At 40.8% G+C, this 19500-nt stretch overlaps 1 protein-coding gene across 1 annotated transcript; it reads right to left on the bottom strand.

Annotated features, from left to right (window-relative positions):
• Positions 1-2161: 2161 nt before the first annotated feature.
• Positions 2162-18499, bottom strand: LOC138369935 (putative per-hexamer repeat protein 5). The gene is made up of 6 exons (XM_069333688.1): positions 18400-18499; positions 16164-17049; positions 11464-11490; positions 10497-10642; positions 4680-4817; positions 2162-2391 (listed from the first exon to the last, which is right to left on the bottom strand). The coding sequence occupies exons 1-6, from the start codon at positions 18497-18499 to the stop codon at positions 2162-2164; spliced, it is 1527 nt and encodes a 508-aa protein (XP_069189789.1).
• Between the last annotated feature and the right edge of the window lie 1001 nt (positions 18500-19500).

The raw sequence follows: 19500 nt of genomic DNA, 5'->3' as shown, positions 1-19500 counted from the left end.
TACCCTGTAAGAGAGGAAGAGAGTACCCTGTATGAGAAGGACAGAGTACCCTGTATGAGAGGGACAAAGTACCCTGTATGAGAGGGACAGAGTACCCTGTATGAGAGGGACAGAGTACCCTGTATGAGAGGGACAAAGTACCCTGTATGAGAGGGACAAAGTACCCTCTATGAGAGGGACAGAGTACCCTGTATGAGAGGGACAAAGTACCCTGTATGAGAGGGACAGAGTACCCTGTATGAGAGGGACAAAGTACCCTGTATGAGAGGGACAGAGTACCCTGTATGAGAGGGACAGAGTACTCTATATGAGAGGAACAGAGTACCCTGCATGAGAGAAATAGGAATACCATACAATGCTGGAGAGGAAGTTGTGTTATATATACATCATGGCATATGGCTAACAGGAATATATTGCTATGTGTAAATAGCTGGGATAAGCAAGTAATTATCAAGCCCGGACGGCTAGATAGCACAGTCTATGTCACAGAATATTACACACATTCCCAGATATCATTCAGGATGCCAAGATGAGAGCAGTAAGAAATACGACGAGCGATTGAACAGGAATCAGATTCGGCGAAGATATTATCGGGAGGCGTCTGACTCAAAGGATAAATAGCTGGGATGTTTGCTTAACATACGAGAAAGTTGTGGGTGTTGAGGCGAGTGGTGGAGTAAGACCAAGACTGGATGCCGCTAGCTGTGTGTGCACGATAAAGTGACCTGTGCCAGTGTGAATGACCAGTGTACAGTAAGCATGCTAAGAAAGTTTGGTTGCTCCATCCAAGTTTATGTGGCGATCTATGAGCCCTGTAACTAGTGAAAACCTTGCCAAACAGCTAAACTCTTTTTTAAGTTGTTACTAGTATGTTGACCAAACCACACACTAGAAGGTGAAGGGACGACGACGTTTCGGTCCGTCCTGGACCATTCTCAAGTCGATTCTCTAGACTTGAGAATGGTCCAGGACGGACCGAAACGTCGTCGTCCCTTCACCTTCTAGTGTGTGGTCTGGTCAACATACTTTAGCCACGTTATTGTGACTCATCGCCTGCATTGTTACTAATATTTACGCCTAATTTATATAATTATATTTTTAATATATTGTACATTACTTTTGCATTGTAATTTGCAAGAGTATAAATTCTCGTGACAAAAATAGTTGCTTAAATATTTCGTTTACAAGGATAACATATCTCGTACTACTTCAAAATGTTGGTGTGGCTAACACAGAATGTAAGCCAGGTGCTCAGATATGGCCGCACAATAATTGCAGCAGAATTCTATTTAGGCGATGGTATTCATACTCACAAAAAGTTACAGCCCGCTCCTGTGCCAGGTAAGTCCACTACGGGCTCACCATAGCCCGTGCGCACGGACTTGGAACTTTTTGTTCCCAGAAGCTAAATCTATAACAACATTATTTGTTCAGTGGTGTTGAAGAGTATGCACAGGTATCCTCTGTATATTAGTGCATTCATTATTTCAGATAAAATATATCAGTGGGTCTAGCAATCATAATGACCATTATTTCATTACAACAATGATCGATGTACAGCATCTGAGCTAGGCTCATAAATGTACTGTACGTTAAAAAAATTATCGCATGTCTGGATTGAGTATATCGTTACCATACAGAGGGTTGGTGGCGTCATTTGGACGCTATATTAAAATTCCAGCCTAAAGTTCTTAAGTGTGTGTAAAATAATATTTTTAACTACTTGCCTCTCCAAGAAGCCTTATGGACTACCATAAGACGATACATTATATATCGTCTAATAAAGGAATAATTTAAATTATAATCAGACAAGATAAATAAAATATCCTTTTCCACTTAGAAGGGTAATCCTTGATAAGATATAATTTTTTTAAAGGATTACAGATACCGAAATCTATGTACAAACACCATATGTATATACACGGGATTCAATTTAAATTAACTGAAGCTTTCTAATTTATGAATCTCAGGTACATTTTCAATAATAAACTTAAAACTATCCTAACATTATGAACTCATATCACATTACAATACTTTCATTAATAACGTGTATATGAAATGTTTGTGAAATGGTGCCGCATTTAAATAAATTCAGACGCGCTACTAAAGCTAAGTTTGAGCAAGTGGTCTTGGCTCTCAAGGTCCTGGATTTCACCCTAGCTTAGGATGGATTCATGTGTTTGGCCCTGAGGACCCAGGTAGCCACCACGCGGTCACTGCCAGACTGTGTGTGGTTCTGGCCGCTGGGGTCCTCGTGGTCTCTAGGTCTTTGCGGTCTTGAAGGCATTCTCATTCTCCGTCCAAAGTTTGCTAGTGCTGCCCACCAGACCACATGTCCCCTGTATGACAAAGCATCCTGCGAGGCGCGAATATTAGCATCACACAGCTGTTCTATAGTATAATAACCACATAAATATGGATCATTGTAAAAGAAAAACACCAATGAGTGCCCATGAATTCATCTCGAGGCACAGGCTTTCAAAGCCATAAACATCACCAACCTATCAACTTGTGTGTAAAGTGACGGGGCAAAAAAAGGAAGCTAATTAAAAAAGATTGATCACAGATCACACTGGCTTCAACTAATTGTATAAATTTCCACCCAGAGATGCAAAACGAAGATAATGGAACATGTCAGCGGCTCATCTTCGCTGACAGCACATGCCATAAGAGTATGGTCAAATCTTCTGAAGGCGCTTCGATAAAGCTAATGTTATAATTATCAAAATCGTATATATAGTTTGGTGAGGCTGAATTAGCTTAGGTTTGGTTTAGATTGAGTTAGGTTTGGTTAGGTATGTTTTAAAATCCGTTGGTGAACCATCTTGTGTACAATATTAATTGTATCAATGTCATATCCCAATCCAGTTATTGTACGATATCGGTATTTGGTAACACATTACATTCATAAAGTTTTAGTTACCTTCTTTGTCGATGACAAATTAACTTGCATTAACAAATAATTCCAACATTCAAAACAACAGAAATCTACCTAATTTCTGCTATGCATAGGCCTAAACAAACGGAACTTTCCAATATGCGTAGGAACAGGACTGGCTGTGATCTCATCAGCTACAGCGCCACAAGTCCTTCGCTCTGACTTTCTCCGCTCTGACCTTCTAAAATTCTATTGTAAACGCTTTGCTCAAGGCCAGACCTGGAACAAACTGCGTCGCAGTGTGGGTCATCTTAAGAGTGTAATTTTTGTTGAGTCCCTTGCTTCAAGACTTACAAAATAACTTACATAACGGGTCGCGCGCATCCTGTCAACTAATCTGCCCGCTCCATCAGCCCCGCCCACATGGGGGAGACTTGCCCGCGCGATCTTCGACTTTATTCACTGCTTGTTTGTAGGAGAAAAAAATATGTGGTATCTCATAGCGAGGATGATTCACGCCGCACACGCCAGGTTGCCAGGGAGATGGAGGTAAAGAAATCAAGACCATGAAAGAAAAACCATCAACTCCGTAGACGTGTAACCAACCACGAGCGATTCTCCTTATTAGGCAATACAATGTTTAGAGTGTGGAGACGGATCTTTCTTTCAAAAGACTTACGAACATTAATATATAATCTTGTTCTATCATGACGTGGTCTGATCGTAGCTTATATAAATTTATGTGTAATGTAATATTTGAACCATCAATTCTCTGGCGATGTACCAGCTTGGAGATACGTGAAAACACGTTTACAACACGCCACAATCCAGCAGGTGGAGGACCAACATGCTACAGCCACAAGGACACGGGGAAAATCCCGTGTTGTTATATTTAAGCCTATTGTCCCAAATTGCACTCACCTTCCCGACTTGCCCAACGCATTCCCTGCAGAACCACGCCCATCACCCCCTCATTCTTGACGCCATGCTCCACCCACCCTCCAGCAAGCATTCTCTCCGCCAGAGCCGTATAAAAACTGGCCAAACCACCTGGTTTAACCTGGCGACCTCTCCTCGGTAAAATCCCCGAGATCCGCCTGCGGAACGCTAACTCCAGCTGTTAACTACCATTCATGGGGGGTAGCAGGGGCTTCCAAGGGAGGGGGGAGGGGGATTATTGTTTTGAAGCTTAGGTACCAGCCGCACCCTCTTCACACTCACATGCTATGTATATCAAGACATCACTTGCAGAACTGGTATATTATTACGATTTAAACTACTATCTGGTAACACGCAATTCGCGGGCCAACTATGGACATAACAGCTGTCAACACAATTACTCTTTTTAGTACTGAATTTATTAAGATGCCTTGTTGCACCGTCTAGGCATCATACGTAACCTACGAAAACCTTATATATAACGTCTTCACTTAATCTTATGAAGTAAATTTGTATTCTTAAGTGAAACAACTGAACTAAAATGATGTCTGCTACAAATTTATACTCTTATAAACTAAACAAAAGTATGAATCGATGAATTTTGCTCTTCGGCATTAATAGAAGTTTCCATTTAAGTGATGAAACTGCTATTTAGTATTTGTAAATACTATATTATAAATTCAAGAAACTGAAAATGGAAAACTATTGCATGAAATATTTAGCTATATGAATTTTACTGTCAATAGATGATTTATAATTCTTTGAATTGTCAAAACATTGCAAATGGTTATTGTTTTAAATTTTGCTAATAGTATTTCTTGTTTTTTGTTATTGTTTTGTATAGTATTAACAACAGCAATGCCATCAGCAGTAGTGGCAGTAACAACAGCAGTGGCAGCCACAAGAGCAGTGTCATCAGTAACAGTGACAGCAATAACAGCAGCTTCATGAGCATCAGTAGAGGCAACAACAGCAGTGCCAGCAGTAGCAGCCACGACTACTAATATCAAAAGTCAACGAACTGTCCGTTTAATCTTAAAAAAAAGAACCAGTAAGCGACTTGTATAATGTTAACCGCTCACGCAATTGGGTATGCAGTCTTACCTGTTTTTGATGCATTTATCACTTTTGTGCAAAACCCTTATTACCCTTACCAGTGGGTACTAGCCTTGGGTGGAACAGTTCACATTGGTACACATTTCTGAGAATAACAACAGTAGATTCATTACTGCTTCTCACACAGTCTGTACACTAGTATATTGACGGTTAAGAGGCGGGACCAAACAGCCAGAGCTCAACCCCGTAAGCACAACTAGGTGAACACACACACACACACCTTTTAAGATAACACTAGCATAACTACAGTTCAAAGGCACAAAATAACATTTGCAATGTCCTTCTCTCTAATTATTGTTTCAGGTTCAGTTACTAAAGTTATTAGATAATGATGATTGTATCTTGCAGTTTTAAGAAAAAAACTACACCGACTAACATACGTTATATTTTTAATTTTTTACACGCAATTCGCATTTGTGGAAACCACAACCTTCACTATCAACAACAATCATTCACTTGTACTATCCTTTTCCAATGTTAACGGCAGATAATGTGATTGTAAGTCACACCGAGTCTAATCCGCCGCCATATCCAGGATTAGCACGTGCGTGTGCAAAGTTGAATAGAGCACAGAATGCCCACAACTGTGTAGAAAAACATCAATGAACTCTTACTATTTACTCCACTCGGTACATCTCCACAACGTGTGACGTTTGGTACAGTCATGCTTGTCTTGTCTCAACGTCGTCATACTCAGGCGAAGAATACATAACAAAAATTGTAATTGCTTAAAAAAAATAATAACATGCTCCAAACGATAATTGTATCTGGTTAAAAACTTGCCCCAACAAAATTTTTTAACTAGTTAAAAAAAATGGGACCCAACTAAAATTGTAACTGGTTAAGAAACAATCCCAACGAAGATTTAATTGCTTTAAAAATTACCCCCAATGAAAATTTTAATGGGTAAAAATAAGATTTTCTTATTGTCAGCTATTGATGTTAACATCATTATTGTAAATGACGCTTATATAATGCGTATGCTTATAACATACCATTAATTTTTTTCTGGCATGGAAATGGCGAACATTACGGGTTATATGGGTTCATTTACAGAACATTCACAAAGAATGGGCAATTGGGCAATCTACTTTATGGGAAAAATACATCACAAGCCGGTGTCTAAGTAACATAACAATGCAACAAACATCCACACTACGATAATAATGCAACAATATTTCGCGCCAGCAATTCCTCCATCCTGTCTGGCCTGGCCGGTAGTGGCAGGGGAGGGAGTGGAGGGACGGGTGTCCGCAACCCACACACAAAAACTAGAGCCAGGACCACTGTTTCCGACGGTAAAATCCCCGGACGGCTGCGTTGGTGAGCGCAGGGCCAGGTGAGAGTTTGGATGAGAGGCAGTGGAGGTCATGGCTCCGGAGGCTGCAACTATCTGGTGTTGATATTGCTCCTTCCTTAACCCTGGCTAGTTGCTGCACTCCAGTGACACCAGGAGTGCAGCAACCCTGTGATCCCTGCATTCTTCTGCAACATATAAAGCACTACTCTCGTTGTATGTATCAGTCCCCCTTTCTCTGTCACGACCCTTAAATCTCATTCCTTCGAGAGCTAACCCTCCAGCAAATCTCAAGTCTCCCTCACTTCCCATCTCCAACATCAGAGCCACTCAAACTTGCTCAAACACCCATCCTCCCTCTAATTACATTACACTAATTCCAAGCCTCCTACACACTTTCAAAGGGCTACTCTTTTTATCTCCCCCTCCTCCTCATATTCCACCAAACAGCATACTCAACTGCATACCTAATCTACCCTATCCGAAGAATTATGCATCCCCTCTTCATCCTTCCACACCTCTTCAGCATCTCAAACCCCATCCTCTCACCTTCCTCAAAACTCCATCCTTTCACCATCTGAACCCCACACCTTAGCAACATCACCTTCTCACATCTTCCTCAAAACCCCACACCTGGACATATTCCCTACCAGAGGAATCCTTTTCAACCGGGAGAGGAGGTGAAGGAATCCACGTATTCCGTCTCCTCCCTATTCCTCAATCTCAACATAACATCAAAAATCTACGATCTCGGTACATCTTCACCCGTTTTTTTCAAATTCTACAATCATTAGTCTCACGGTAACTTGTCTGTTTACTATGGGCTTTATTTATGTAATCACAAGTGTTATTGTGTGGCTTTAAGGGCAGATATCCGTAATTATATAGATTATGCGAGTAATTTTTATCTGATAATTTTTATTCATATTTTATATTTATATACGTATTTTTATGTAATTTGCGACATTTAACTCACGTTATTATTTTAACTAGTTCCGGTGCTTGGACAACATAATATTTATGGGCATTAGGCTTCTTAGATACCTACGATACATAAATGTATCATTTTAAAGTCACCAGGTCAGTTACTAACAGTAAAATATACTTTTTAAATGTAATGCAAAAATATATACAATTAACAAATTATAAACGGCAAATCTATGAGAGAGAATTTACATTTGTTTGTCCAAGGTTTGAGACCAGACGCACGGCGCTACGCACGGGGTGGCAACAATCAATCATGTTTAACTGTTTTTGCTTGTACTTGTAGGTACGAATACTTGGTATGCAAACATACCAAGTATTCGTACCTACAAAGTTTATTTTTAAAAGTGCTAACCCAGTATGACTACATAGAATTTGGAAGTGATATCAGGACAGCCCAAAAGCTGGGACATGAGACCGGAGGGAAGGGTGCTCAACCAATTGGACCATTGAGGACCCAAACACGAGACCCTATATAAAGCTAGGACGCCACGGCACCAAAACGGGCTCACCATAGCCCGTGCTACTTGAAACTTTTTGTTCCAAGTAGCAAATCTTAAACAACAACAACAACCGCACCAACCAGCAAGTGAACGAATCTGTGCACCCAAAGAGTTTCATTACTTTCATAATTTACCTGCAATCATGAAAAAAAAAACTCCCAGCGTTCCACATTTGAATCATCTTCCTGACGATGCTGCTGCTGCTTCAAGTAATCTGTGCATTAAATGGTTTACAGCAGGCGAAACGTCTCTGAAGGGCTCTAAATAAAATTAACAAAATGCAGAATTAGATGTAACTAATTACCCTTAAGTATAAATCAATGCTTAAAGTGCGTTAGTTATACGTCCACAGACGGTGTATGTTGCTTATTATCATTGGCATCCATAATATTTTGTACCGGGAAAGGAAGTTGGTGCCTGTTGGACTTAAAGTAGTTTTGAGTTTGTGTTTAAACAACTACACAAATCAAATATGGTATCATGTGCAACCTCAGTCTCAACCTTACCCGTTGCCAACATGGATACGCCACTAAACCGTTACTTCTATACAATATATAGAATACATGGCCGTTACAAGTACAGGCACTTTGTCATCCTCGGGGCTGCTGGCTTGCCCTCTGCATGGTAACTAAGCGAGAAGCCAGGTGAGGAGCACGCGACCAGGTAGTACAATTATCCCACGAGTGGCAGTGGGTGCGGCCAGATAAGTCGTCTCGGCAACATTCATGGCGAGAATTAAGGAGAAAGGCGGTCACCACATTTGGCGCTGGCCTGAACCTGGGTATAGAGTCCACTGACCCATCGTGCCCTGCCGACTACTACTTGGTGCCTTGCCAAAACCTCACTCATATTACGTTCCATGTCCACGGTTTAATGTATATATATATATATATATATATATATATATATATATATATATATATATATATATATATATATATATATATATATATATATATATATATATATATATATATATATATATATATAATTTATATTCACCGGTAAAACGCGGCGAAACCTAAGCATTAATTGTCCTACCGAATCGCCCTTAGCCAATTTCTTGTAAGTAATTAATTTAAATTCTAACCACCAATCTATGCTTCCTTACCTTAAAAAAAAAGGTGCGCTTTCAGTATTAAAAACTTAAAATTAGGAGGTGGGGGGGGGGGAGCAATATGTTTATCAACATATTATATTTAGACTTTCTCGACCCACCAACAATATAAAATGGAAGCAAAGACGCCACGTTGATGTACAGGAACAAAAAGTGTTCAGTCACTTGCCTTCACAAAGTTCAAGGCTGAAGCGTCCCCGGGAATTCCCCCTTCTTGGCTGGTCGTGTTTGTTGACGATTTCATTCTGAAAGGACTCGCTACATCCTTCATACTCGCTACTCAATAAGCACTAAATTATTACCAATAATGCATCATTTACATCAAATGAAAAACTTTAATTAAGGCGACACCCATTCTTAATATGTTTTTTTTTTAGGCTGTTCGAGTAAACAGTTCTTGCAAAATCATCATTTCTTTACAAATATTATAATTCCCCCATTTCAATTCTGTTATTGGACCCATGCAATATACTGCATATTTTTTTTTACAACTGATTTGACCTATTATAATCAGTTATCATCTTTTCAACAAGTATCTAGATCCTTGTTCTCGTACGGGGCATTGACCCCATGCTTTGGCACAGCAAAAAATACAAAAATCCCGTAATATTCTTATTATGGTGTATATCTCTGAACTTTCCACACAAATGGCTTAAGTTAACATTCTGTCTGTCTTAAAGCTCACATGGTCACCCACACAGGATATCTTTGATACCTTATGCTTCAATTAAATGAAACCGCAAAGAAATTAATTGCTCAATCATAGGCTTCACTATATAAACCCGATACTCGATCTCAAATTAACTTTAATATCACAGGGGATTATTTTTATTATTTTATAATGATCAACTGCCCAAATTAAAATCTTGGAGGCAAATTGATTTTTAATTATTCAATACTGGCAAGAAGTTACTACATTTACCATTTGTTTATACCTACATGAAAGCTGTTTAGAAACCTCCTTTTGAGAACAAATTCCTTTTTTTCACTACCTTAAACTCCTTTGCGTAAATAATAAAAAACATTGTAGCACATTATTCGGGTAAAAAAATTTGTTTCAAGATTGTCATGCTGTCTGAATCGTACACCTGTACCTGTATTGCCTCCTCCCTTTATGACGCTACTAGGATCGTTATTGCTTTCATCCACAACTATGTTGCAAAACTAATTAATGCTTAATTTTATGCAATACATAACATTTATTTACACGATGCTATACAAGATTCCAACAGTACATGATGTGGCGCAATATCAGAGCGTAGCCTTACGACACGTGGAACACTATATTCTAAGCCTTTGACAAATTTGCTATTTTGTCGACCATTTTCAGAGTTCAAGCACGTATATGTTGTTATAGTACATTCATAAATACCTCTGGAAAATTCCATTCAGTTGTAGCTGTTACCTTGTCTAGCTAGCAACGATCACTTATTATTGCCAGCTTTCATATGTCCTTGAAAGGTTAAAACCAGAAAAACAATACGAATTCAGCCAATATATCTTTGTCTTTTGAAAGCACCGACGCATAAAAACCAGTTCTCAAGCTGGCTCCTTAACCCGGGTAAATCCCCGGCATCTCTGGCCAGAGCGAGTGTATTTTTTGCACACTCTTCACGAAAGGAAGCTTGTAACTGGTTGCACAAGTCACCAGACCAAACCCACCTGCTGGCTTTATCCCAGAAATTAATATAATATAACATGGCACGCGCATGTTGAAGAGCAATATCCATTCTTCACTGTTACCAGCTGAACACTTAAGAGAAACTGACCAGAAATAAAAGGAGTACATGAGAGGTATCTCTAATCGACTGCAAAACAAAAATTTATAGGAAATTATCTAAAGCAAATTAAATCAGTCAAACTGGTGCCAACAAAAACTAGACTAAACTGTAAAATATGCATCCTGTTGCCAGGAAAGCACAGGTTGACAGAAATGTACTGTATATTCACTCAAAACTTTAATAAAAGCTTGGTACACAAAGCAATGTAGCGCAAAGTAAGATAAAAGGTTAATTTTAATCATTTTTATTCGTTCCTTGAGATAGACACTGAGCTGTAATCTTAAATGCCGAATTAAAATGCAAAATGTAGAAACGTTAATACGCAATGAACTGTGGAATGAACGATGGAAGAGAATGTTGTGGAGGGAGGGAGTGTTGTGAAAGGAAGGGATGGAGGGAGACGGGAGGGAAGGATGTGGAGGAGAGGGGAGGGAAGGATGTGGAGGAGAAGAGAGGGAAGGAGGAAGGGTGGAATGGAGGGTGGGAAAGAGGAGAAAGAAAGAAAGGGGAGTGTTGTGGAAACGAGGGTGGAAGAGAGAAAGGAAGGGAGGGTTCTGAGTGGATGGGAGACAGAAAATTTGTGGAGGGGAAAGGGATGAAATGAGGGAGGGTTGTGGAAGGGAAGAGAAGGGGGTGGAAGGGAAGGAAGAAGGATTGAAGGAGAAGGGTTGTGGAGGGGAAGGAGGGTGGAAGGGAGGGTTGTGGAGGGGCAGGAGAATTGGGGAAGGGAAGTTTTGGAGGGGCAGGGATGGAATGAGAGAAAGTGGATGAGATAGAAAAGAAAAAAGATGGATGGAGGTAGGAAGGAGTGAAAAATGCTGAGCATACAACAGACATTACTAACCAACCTGTCAGGTTCAGTATGATCAATCAACCTGAAACACAAGAGGTGTATACGATAACAGATACACTACTGTGCTAAACACGTTGTTAAGCTCAGTGTGATCAATAAGCCTGAGGCGGAAGAGTTATGTGAGCAACTTTAAGCTGCTGAATATCGTATTAGGTTTAACGTGATCAGAGTCAACCCAAGGCAAAAGTGATGTATGAATGATAATATTAAAGATATCAAGTTTAATATAATTGGTCAATCTAGGGTGTAAATGTTGTTCATTATATCCTTGTTATCCCTAAATATTTCAGAACTGCTTTATCCCTCTACAGCGCAGGGAACTATTGGATGCCTGGACTATCCAAATTCACTCGTAAGAACATCAAGAATCGAGTAAATTGCAAAAGGCTTATTGGCCCATGCGAGGCAATTTGTATTTACTGTATATTAAAACACACTTACTCATATACATGTACAGTATATACACTTTGCGCGCGCGTGTGTGTGTAATTATCTAAGTGTAATTACAGGATGAGAGCTATGCTCGTGGTGTCCCATCTTCCAAGTAATCTTTTGTTATATGACACTATGAAACTACTGATGGTTTTGGCATCTACTGTCTTCATTTAACTAGTTCCAAATTAACAATTCTGTTCGCAAAAAAAAAAGACACTAGTATGTTTTTTTGGCATCTTTATTTCTGAAGCTTGCATCTATGACCTCTTGTTCTTGAAATTGCTTTTTTAAAAAATGTCTCCTTGTCTATTTTGTCGAGTCCTGTTTCTATTTTGTACATAGTGAATATATCGCCTCTTTTTCCCCCATCGTCTACCCTTGACATGCTTTGTGTGTGTGTGTGTGTGTGTGTGTGTGTGTGTGTGTGTGTGTGTGTGTGTGTGTGTGTGTGTGTGTGTGTGTGTGTGTGTACTCACCTAGTTGTGCTTGTGGGGGTTGAGCTCTGGCTCTTTGGCCCCGCCTCTCAACCGTCAATCAACTGATGTACAGATTCCTGAGCCTACTGGGCTCTTTCATATCTACATTTGAAACTGTATGGAGTCAGCCTCCACCACATCACTGCCTAATGCATTCCACTTGTTAACTACTCTGACACTGAAAAAGTTCTTTCTAATGTCCCTGTGGCTCATTTGGGTACTCAGTCTACACCTGTGTCCCCTTGTTCGCGTACCACAAAAACCATAAAATAGAGGTTACAATTAATATACAGTATATAAGCAGAATAGGTAACTATAGTGCGGTTAGACAGAATTCTGTACATTTGCTAAGAGAATGATTTTATACAGTATAGTGATTTTATACAGTATAGAGTCTTAGCATAGCAATTGTTTTTCTTACATAATTAATCTTGGTCTAATACTTAAAGCTAATGGATATACAGTATACAGTATTATTTAATTTAAAATGTTGTTGAAAACATTGTTTAAATGTGAAAATAGTAAAATAAGTTTTTTACTATAAATACTCAAATTAACATGATGTAAACAACATTGCTTGTAGGTTTTGTGGCAAGTTTAAGGCATGTATATTAAACATTTTTTGACTAACTGTATTTAAATACAGTACATTTAAGAGATATGCTCAAACCTTTTCATTTTCTAATAAATGTGATCAAGTCAGTATCATCAGAAGAAAAGAGCTAGGCCAGTACGACTATAAAGCACTATGCAGTTCACAAATTAATAACAATTACCTATACTATACAGTATCACACAAGATGCCTACACGGGAGCAGAAAAATGTACTGCAAGTCTATCTGCTATATAATGAAGGGATCTGATTCACTTAAGATTTTAATTAGTCACATTTGGTTTATATGAACTGATTTGATACAGATTACCTCATTACAATACAGTACTATTTTCTGAAAAATCAGAGCATTCTACTACGTATTTGTTTGACTCTAAACAGAATAATGAAATTTGGATGGACATCACATAAGTAATGGACATTACGTGTCCATTAATTATTCAAGTGGTTGTTATATAAGAAAAAAATGGTGTGCTGTGTTTGATATATAATCTGGCTAATGAAGTTCCCATTGTAACCAATTGATGCAAAAATTCTAAATGATAAGAAAATAGGGAGAGCAATATATTCAGAAGATTCAAATTTGTTACAAGAAGTTTTAGAAAATATTTTTAAAATGTATGGAAGATAAGCAGATGCATATCAGCTGGACACTGTTGAAATTGCCAAATTTGAATGAGAAAAAAAAAAGATGATGGGTAGGACTCTTGAGCCAAAAAACAACAGCAAACAATTTTAAAATCTGTCAAATAAGATATTGTACTGGGATTTATATCTAGAAACATAAGCAACAATATGTAAAATGCTGAGACTATGGAAATTTCTATAATTTCATGATATAATTAATTTGTTACTTATCTACCGAATTGCGTGAATCTTACTTATGTGTTGCTTTAAATTAAGCAACTTGTTATGTGTCCCATCTTAACAATACTGTACATTGCCTAATGTCAGTATATTGCAAACAGTTATTTTTTAATTTGTTCCCTTTACTGTGGCATTTTTTATTATGCAGTATATAATTTTATTCAGATTTTTACTGATCCAAACACTGATCCAAGTATGCGGAAAAACCACATTTGAAAAATAGAGAATGCTTAAAGCATTTACAGCTTAATTCGCCTTCATCAGAGCAAAGTAGAATGCGTTAGGCATTCTCTATTTTTCAAATGTAGTTTTTCCAGATGTACAAAAAATATATATAACACTTAAATTGTGAGCTAGCCAGTTTACTTTCTGTGTTTGTAAGGTATGTTTGTGATACTTTGTGAAAGGGGTGTAATTTGAATGAACAATATTGGGATACAGTCATGATTGAGTCATAACATTGACAGCTTCTGTCATTGTGTGCTGCAAGACTGTTTTGAAGAGGGTGACTAAATGTTTGTCTTCCTATCAGTATTTGCAGTAATGAATGATTTTATGTGTATTTTTCATATTTTGTAGGTATGAATCACATGTGGTTCACAAAGTGGCCTGCAAGAGTCTTTATACAGTACATGGCAATTTACATCTGTGATGAGTCAGTTACAGTTACTTATGTTTACACACCCATTCAACTGGGCAGCAGCTTTACAGTCATGTGCATGCATTATCAAGCAAACTTTAGAAGCAAACCTTGGATATACTGTATGCAGCATACAGTAAGCCAACTTTGAATATAGATACTGTATACAGTAAGCAAATTTTGGATACACAGTATAAGAACTGTCTAGCAATTTGTAAGTTGTAATGGAATACCTAAGAAGCTGAAGCAGAATAAGTAGATGATGCAGGTGATGTTCATATTGATTGTTCAATGTCTATATCAGGGATAGGCAGATTCATTTATGTGATCTGACACAAGCGCAGTATTTACCTAATAATTTGGCATTTAATTGTGCAAGGACTTACACTTTGTAAAACACAATGAAATTAAATTAAAGTCTCATTTTAGGTCTAGTTTTACATTTAAATGACATTCATCTAATTTTTTGCTTAAGGAACAGAGGAAACATCCGGATAATTTTATATTGCTTCTGATTATAAGTCCCTCTGCCCACAAGCACTGCTTGGAGTTACTAGAAAAAAATATCTATATAGCCTATATTAGACATATCCTAACCATTAATTTGAGCTCCAACTTGCACTAATCTTTATATACTAATATATCCACAGCATTAGTCTTATTATCATTTGCTGCCTCTTACCTGTACCAATTCTAATTAGGCTTCAGCTTCACAGAGTCACAACAAACATCCATAGTTTCTTTATGAAAGCCTGTGTGCCATTTTGGCTCAAATATTAATGTCATCAAAGCCCAACCTATCCATGCCCACAATTATGGCTCAATATATTCAATTAAGAATAGCCATCTTTATCAGTAATATATCAAATGAATATATTTCATAAAGGAAGAAAACCCCCCAATATATATACCTATGCAAGACAGCAATTAATTTATTCTTGGTTTAGCTAAATGATATTAAGATGTTAACCAAATCAAACTCTTGAAGGCCAAAATTATTTGTAACCTTAAGACTTCAATTGCTTGCCTTACAATTATCCTTAAAGACTATACAGTACAGTATTATATCTTAGGTGACTGCCTTGATACAGCAGCACCAGATCTATGCTCGTGTTGATAATCAATTCTATGTAATGACCTCAACCCGGCAGCCAATCAATAAGCTTGAAACCATCCCTATTTAATCATAATAAGACAAAATACCAGCCTTTCCAAATTTGTCATACACGAAATATGCATAAATAACATGACTCAACTGCAGCTGTAGCCATCGTAATTAAATAAAATACTTGATAAATCAAGACACAATAAGCACTTTATATAGACAATGAAGTATGAATAAGACATGTTGGTAGGAATACTCGGCTGAGGTGATCTTAGAGGCCATGAGGGAAGATGAACACGTCAAGGCATGACAAGGAACAACTTCCTCAACATATCACATGATCGAAGGCAACTCCAGCCAGGCCTCGAGCCCTCGCCTCAAACCTTAATAAACCACTTGTTTAACACTATTCTTAATGGATTGATTGAGTAGATGTTCTTATCGGCAAGCTGGTCACTCCACCAGTATAAAAGATAGGTGCTATCAGCAGCGAGGTGAGGAGAATTAGAGGATAAAAAGAGAGATAAGAGTTAACACTCACCATGGCGGCACCACTCACATGTAAACAAACGTCCTTGACACTGAGCATGCGCCGCCCCCCGTCCCTGGGGGTGTGGCGCCCCCCGTCCCTGGGGGTGTGGCTCCCTCCGTCCCTGGGGGTGTGGCTCCCCCCGTCCCTGGGGGTGTGGCTCCCTCCGTCCCTGCGGGTGTGGCGCCCCCCGTCCCTGGGGGTGTGGCGCCCTCCGTCCCTGGGGGTGTAGCGCCCCCCGTCCCTGGGGGTGTGGCTCCCCCCGTCCCTGGGGGTGTGGCGCCCCCCGTCCCTGGGGGTGTGGCGCCCCCCGTCCCTGGGGGTGTGGCTCCCTCCGTCCCTGGGGGTGTGACTCCCTCCGTCCCTGGGGGTGTGGCGCCCCCCGTCCCTGGGGGTGTGGCTCCCTCCGTCCCTGGGGGTGTGGCTCCCTCCGTCCCTGGGGGTGTGGCGCCCTCCGTCCCTGGGGGTGTAGCGCCCCCCGTCCCTGGGGGTGTGGCGCCCCCCGTCCCTGGGGGTGTGGCGCCCCCCGTCCCTGGGGGTGTGGCGCCCCCCGTCCCTGGGGGTGTGGCTCCCTCCGTCCCTGGGGGTGTGACTCCCTCCGTCCCTGGGGGTGTGGCGCCCCCCGTCCCTGGGGGTGTGGCTCCCTCCGTCCCTGGGGGTGTGGCTCCCCCCGTCCCTGGGGGTGTGGCTCCCTCCGTCCCTGGGGGTGTGGCGCCCCCCGTCCCTGGGGGTGTGACTCCCCCCGTCCCTGGGGGTGTGGCGCCCCCCGTCCCTGGGGGTGTGGCGCCCCCCGTCCCTGGGGGTGTGGCGCCCCCCGTCCCTGGGGGTGTGACTCCCTCCGTCCCTGGGGGTGTGGCGCCCCCCGTCCCTGGGGGTGTGGCTCCCTCCGTCCCTGGGGGTGTGGCGCCCCCCGTCCCTGGGGGTGTGACTCCCTCCGTCCCTAGGGGTGTGGCGCCCCCCGTCCCTGGGGGGAGTGGTGCCCCCCGTCCCTGGGGGTGTGGCGCCCCCCGTCCCTGGGGGTGTGGCGCCCCCCGTCCCTGGGGGGTGTGGTTACCCCGTCCCTGGGGGTGTGGCGCCCCCCGTCCCTGGGGGTGACTCCCCCCGTCCCTGGGGATGTGGCTCTCCCGTCCTTGGGACAGGGCTCCCAGCACCCTTCCTCCCACCACACAACCCCTCCATCGGCAAATCCCCATCCAATGGAATCCCTCTCATCATAACTCACTATATTCTATTTAAACAACTTTTTTCATCTTTCTGCACTCCTCCATACCCTGTATCACCCTCTCCAAACATGCTGAGAGAGGTGCAGCTGTTCGTGCAGTTTTAAAACTGTATATTAAAGCTTATTTAGTTGACACAAAATAATATGATTTTGAACCAACCACACGGACACACACTGAATCATAATGTGCAAAATAGTAAAGGGAAATGCTTAATGCGTGTTACAAAAAGGAGGCCTGGTCGAGGATCGGGCTGCGAGGACGCTAAGCCCCGAAATCATCTAAAGATAACCTCAAGATAAGGGATCAAGAAGCCAGCGAGATGGTAAAGCAAACCAACAAAATCGTTAGAGGAGAGGATAGTGAAGGGCAAAGGACAGAATATGTTCCTGAAAATTGTGTGTACTAACAGATTGTATATATATAAAAAAATACCGGAGTTAAATGGTACAAATATAATACAACTAAAGATGCCAGATATACAGTAGTTGTACTAGCAATGACGAAACTGGAGGAAGATAAATTTTTAAATGAGATGGTATTTCCAAGAGGGAATTTTTGGAGACGAGAAAAAAATAGAAAACTTGTAAAGACTAAAGGCAAGAGAATTAATGCTTGACATCCCTCAAGAAATTGACATAATAACACTAGAGATCTGCAATCAGAATGATACTGATAAGCATTATTCCCTACAGCCCACCAGCAAGCAGCCAATGGACTGCAGAGTAGCTACTATAGATAAGAAGAGTGGGTCTTATAGTAATCGTGAGAAATTCACAAAGAAATCACACTAATGTGATATGTCAATGAGAAAATCAATTGCAGCGACGAGGTGACTCGAACCAGCGATCAGGGTACTCCCAGCCACGCTACTTACCCCTGTAGCACACGGTGTTATACAGCCTGAGATTTCAGTTCCACAGAGCAAAATTTATATTTCAAAATATCCTATTATGGACCTATCTACAAGAGATTTAACTACATTAGCATATTTACCATGTCCCAGCCTCAGAATCAAACTTTCAAAGGTATAGAGTAGCTCATACCTTTTAAAGTGGTACGAGCTATTACGTTCACTGATCCTGGTAACGTCTTATGTTTAGCTAAATGTTCCTTGTCCAGTGTCAGACGAGTGTGTAGAGTCATTTAGAGGCGACCTGGAACAGAGCATATGATTGGTAGTGTCTACATCTGTAAGGGATGGGATGTTATGGGATGACAACAGAGCTTCATTACACAGAAACCATACTATGTTGAGACACCAAAACCTGCTACTACACACTATCATTGGTAGAAGAAAACATTAATTTATCACTTTGTTAGGCTTCTACCCTTTTATCAGACATGGGGCCTTATAGGCCACACTATTGTTCTCTAGGTAATCATAGTATACAACAAAAATAATCCACCACCCAATAAGGTGCTGCCCAGTGTTCAAATACTGTATGTACATTCAAGTATTGTAGAGATGTCTAGCCAGATGCAGCACTGGAACACTCATTCAGCATCGTTCCTGGCATGATGCCTTTTGTATTATAGCTACGAAAGTGCTATAGAATGGAAGGAATAACAAAAGTTTTATGCACAGTATAATATTGAAAGAAGGTGCAAAGTAAGTAATTATCAAAAGGCACCAAACCGGGAAGGCTATGTAGCTTCAATCAAATGTGCGGAATAATCAGAGGGCGCTAAATATCACCAAGGATGCCAATACGAGAATAGAAATGCATAAGGCGAACGATATCAAAAGCATCCGATTCACCAAGAATTCCATCGAGGGACGGTCAGAAAACAAGACACACGCTCGTCCTGGAAGTCAGGACATTCAGCAAGGATATGCACAATCTCAAGAGGGACAATGCAATTTGGACAATAAGGAGCAAGGCGGCGTTATCCATTAAGTGACCACGAGTTAAGCGTGTATGGCCAATACGCAACCTCGCCAGAGCCGGTTACAGTGGTAGGAGGACGGCCATGAAGACACACTACTCTTAAGAGTACGCAGTTTGTTACCGTAACAGAAGACCAACAATCCCGCCAACGGGTAAGGATGGAGGAATGAATAACTGGGCAAGTCAGAATAAGGAATACCTTTATGAGAGATGGGACAAGAGCGGACAGCTTCCTTAGCGGTAGTGTCCGCACGC

Source organism: Procambarus clarkii, chromosome 30 (genome assembly GCF_040958095.1).
Source record: "Procambarus clarkii isolate CNS0578487 chromosome 30, FALCON_Pclarkii_2.0, whole genome shotgun sequence".
Classification (NCBI taxonomy): domain Eukaryota; kingdom Metazoa; phylum Arthropoda; class Malacostraca; order Decapoda; family Cambaridae; genus Procambarus; species Procambarus clarkii.
The sequence above is the reverse complement of the archived record's forward strand: the minus strand, read 5'-3'. Positions and strand labels throughout refer to the sequence as shown.

What these genes read in the sequence shown, in the direction of transcription:
- LOC138369935 (XM_069333688.1), bottom strand. Translation starts at nt 18,499, where the DNA reads ATGACTCTACACACTCGTCTGACACTGGACAAGGAACATTTAGCTAAA. An exon ending in TCAAGGACGTTTGTTTACAT is followed by an intron (nt 11,491 to 16,163) that starts GTGAGTGGTGCC and finishes CTTGTGTTTCAG; the next exon opens with GTTGATTGATCATACTGAAC. An exon ending in GATCATACTGAACCTGACAG is followed by an intron (nt 10,643 to 11,463) that starts GTTGGTTAGTAA and finishes TTTGTTTTGCAG; the next exon opens with TCGATTAGAGATACCTCTCA.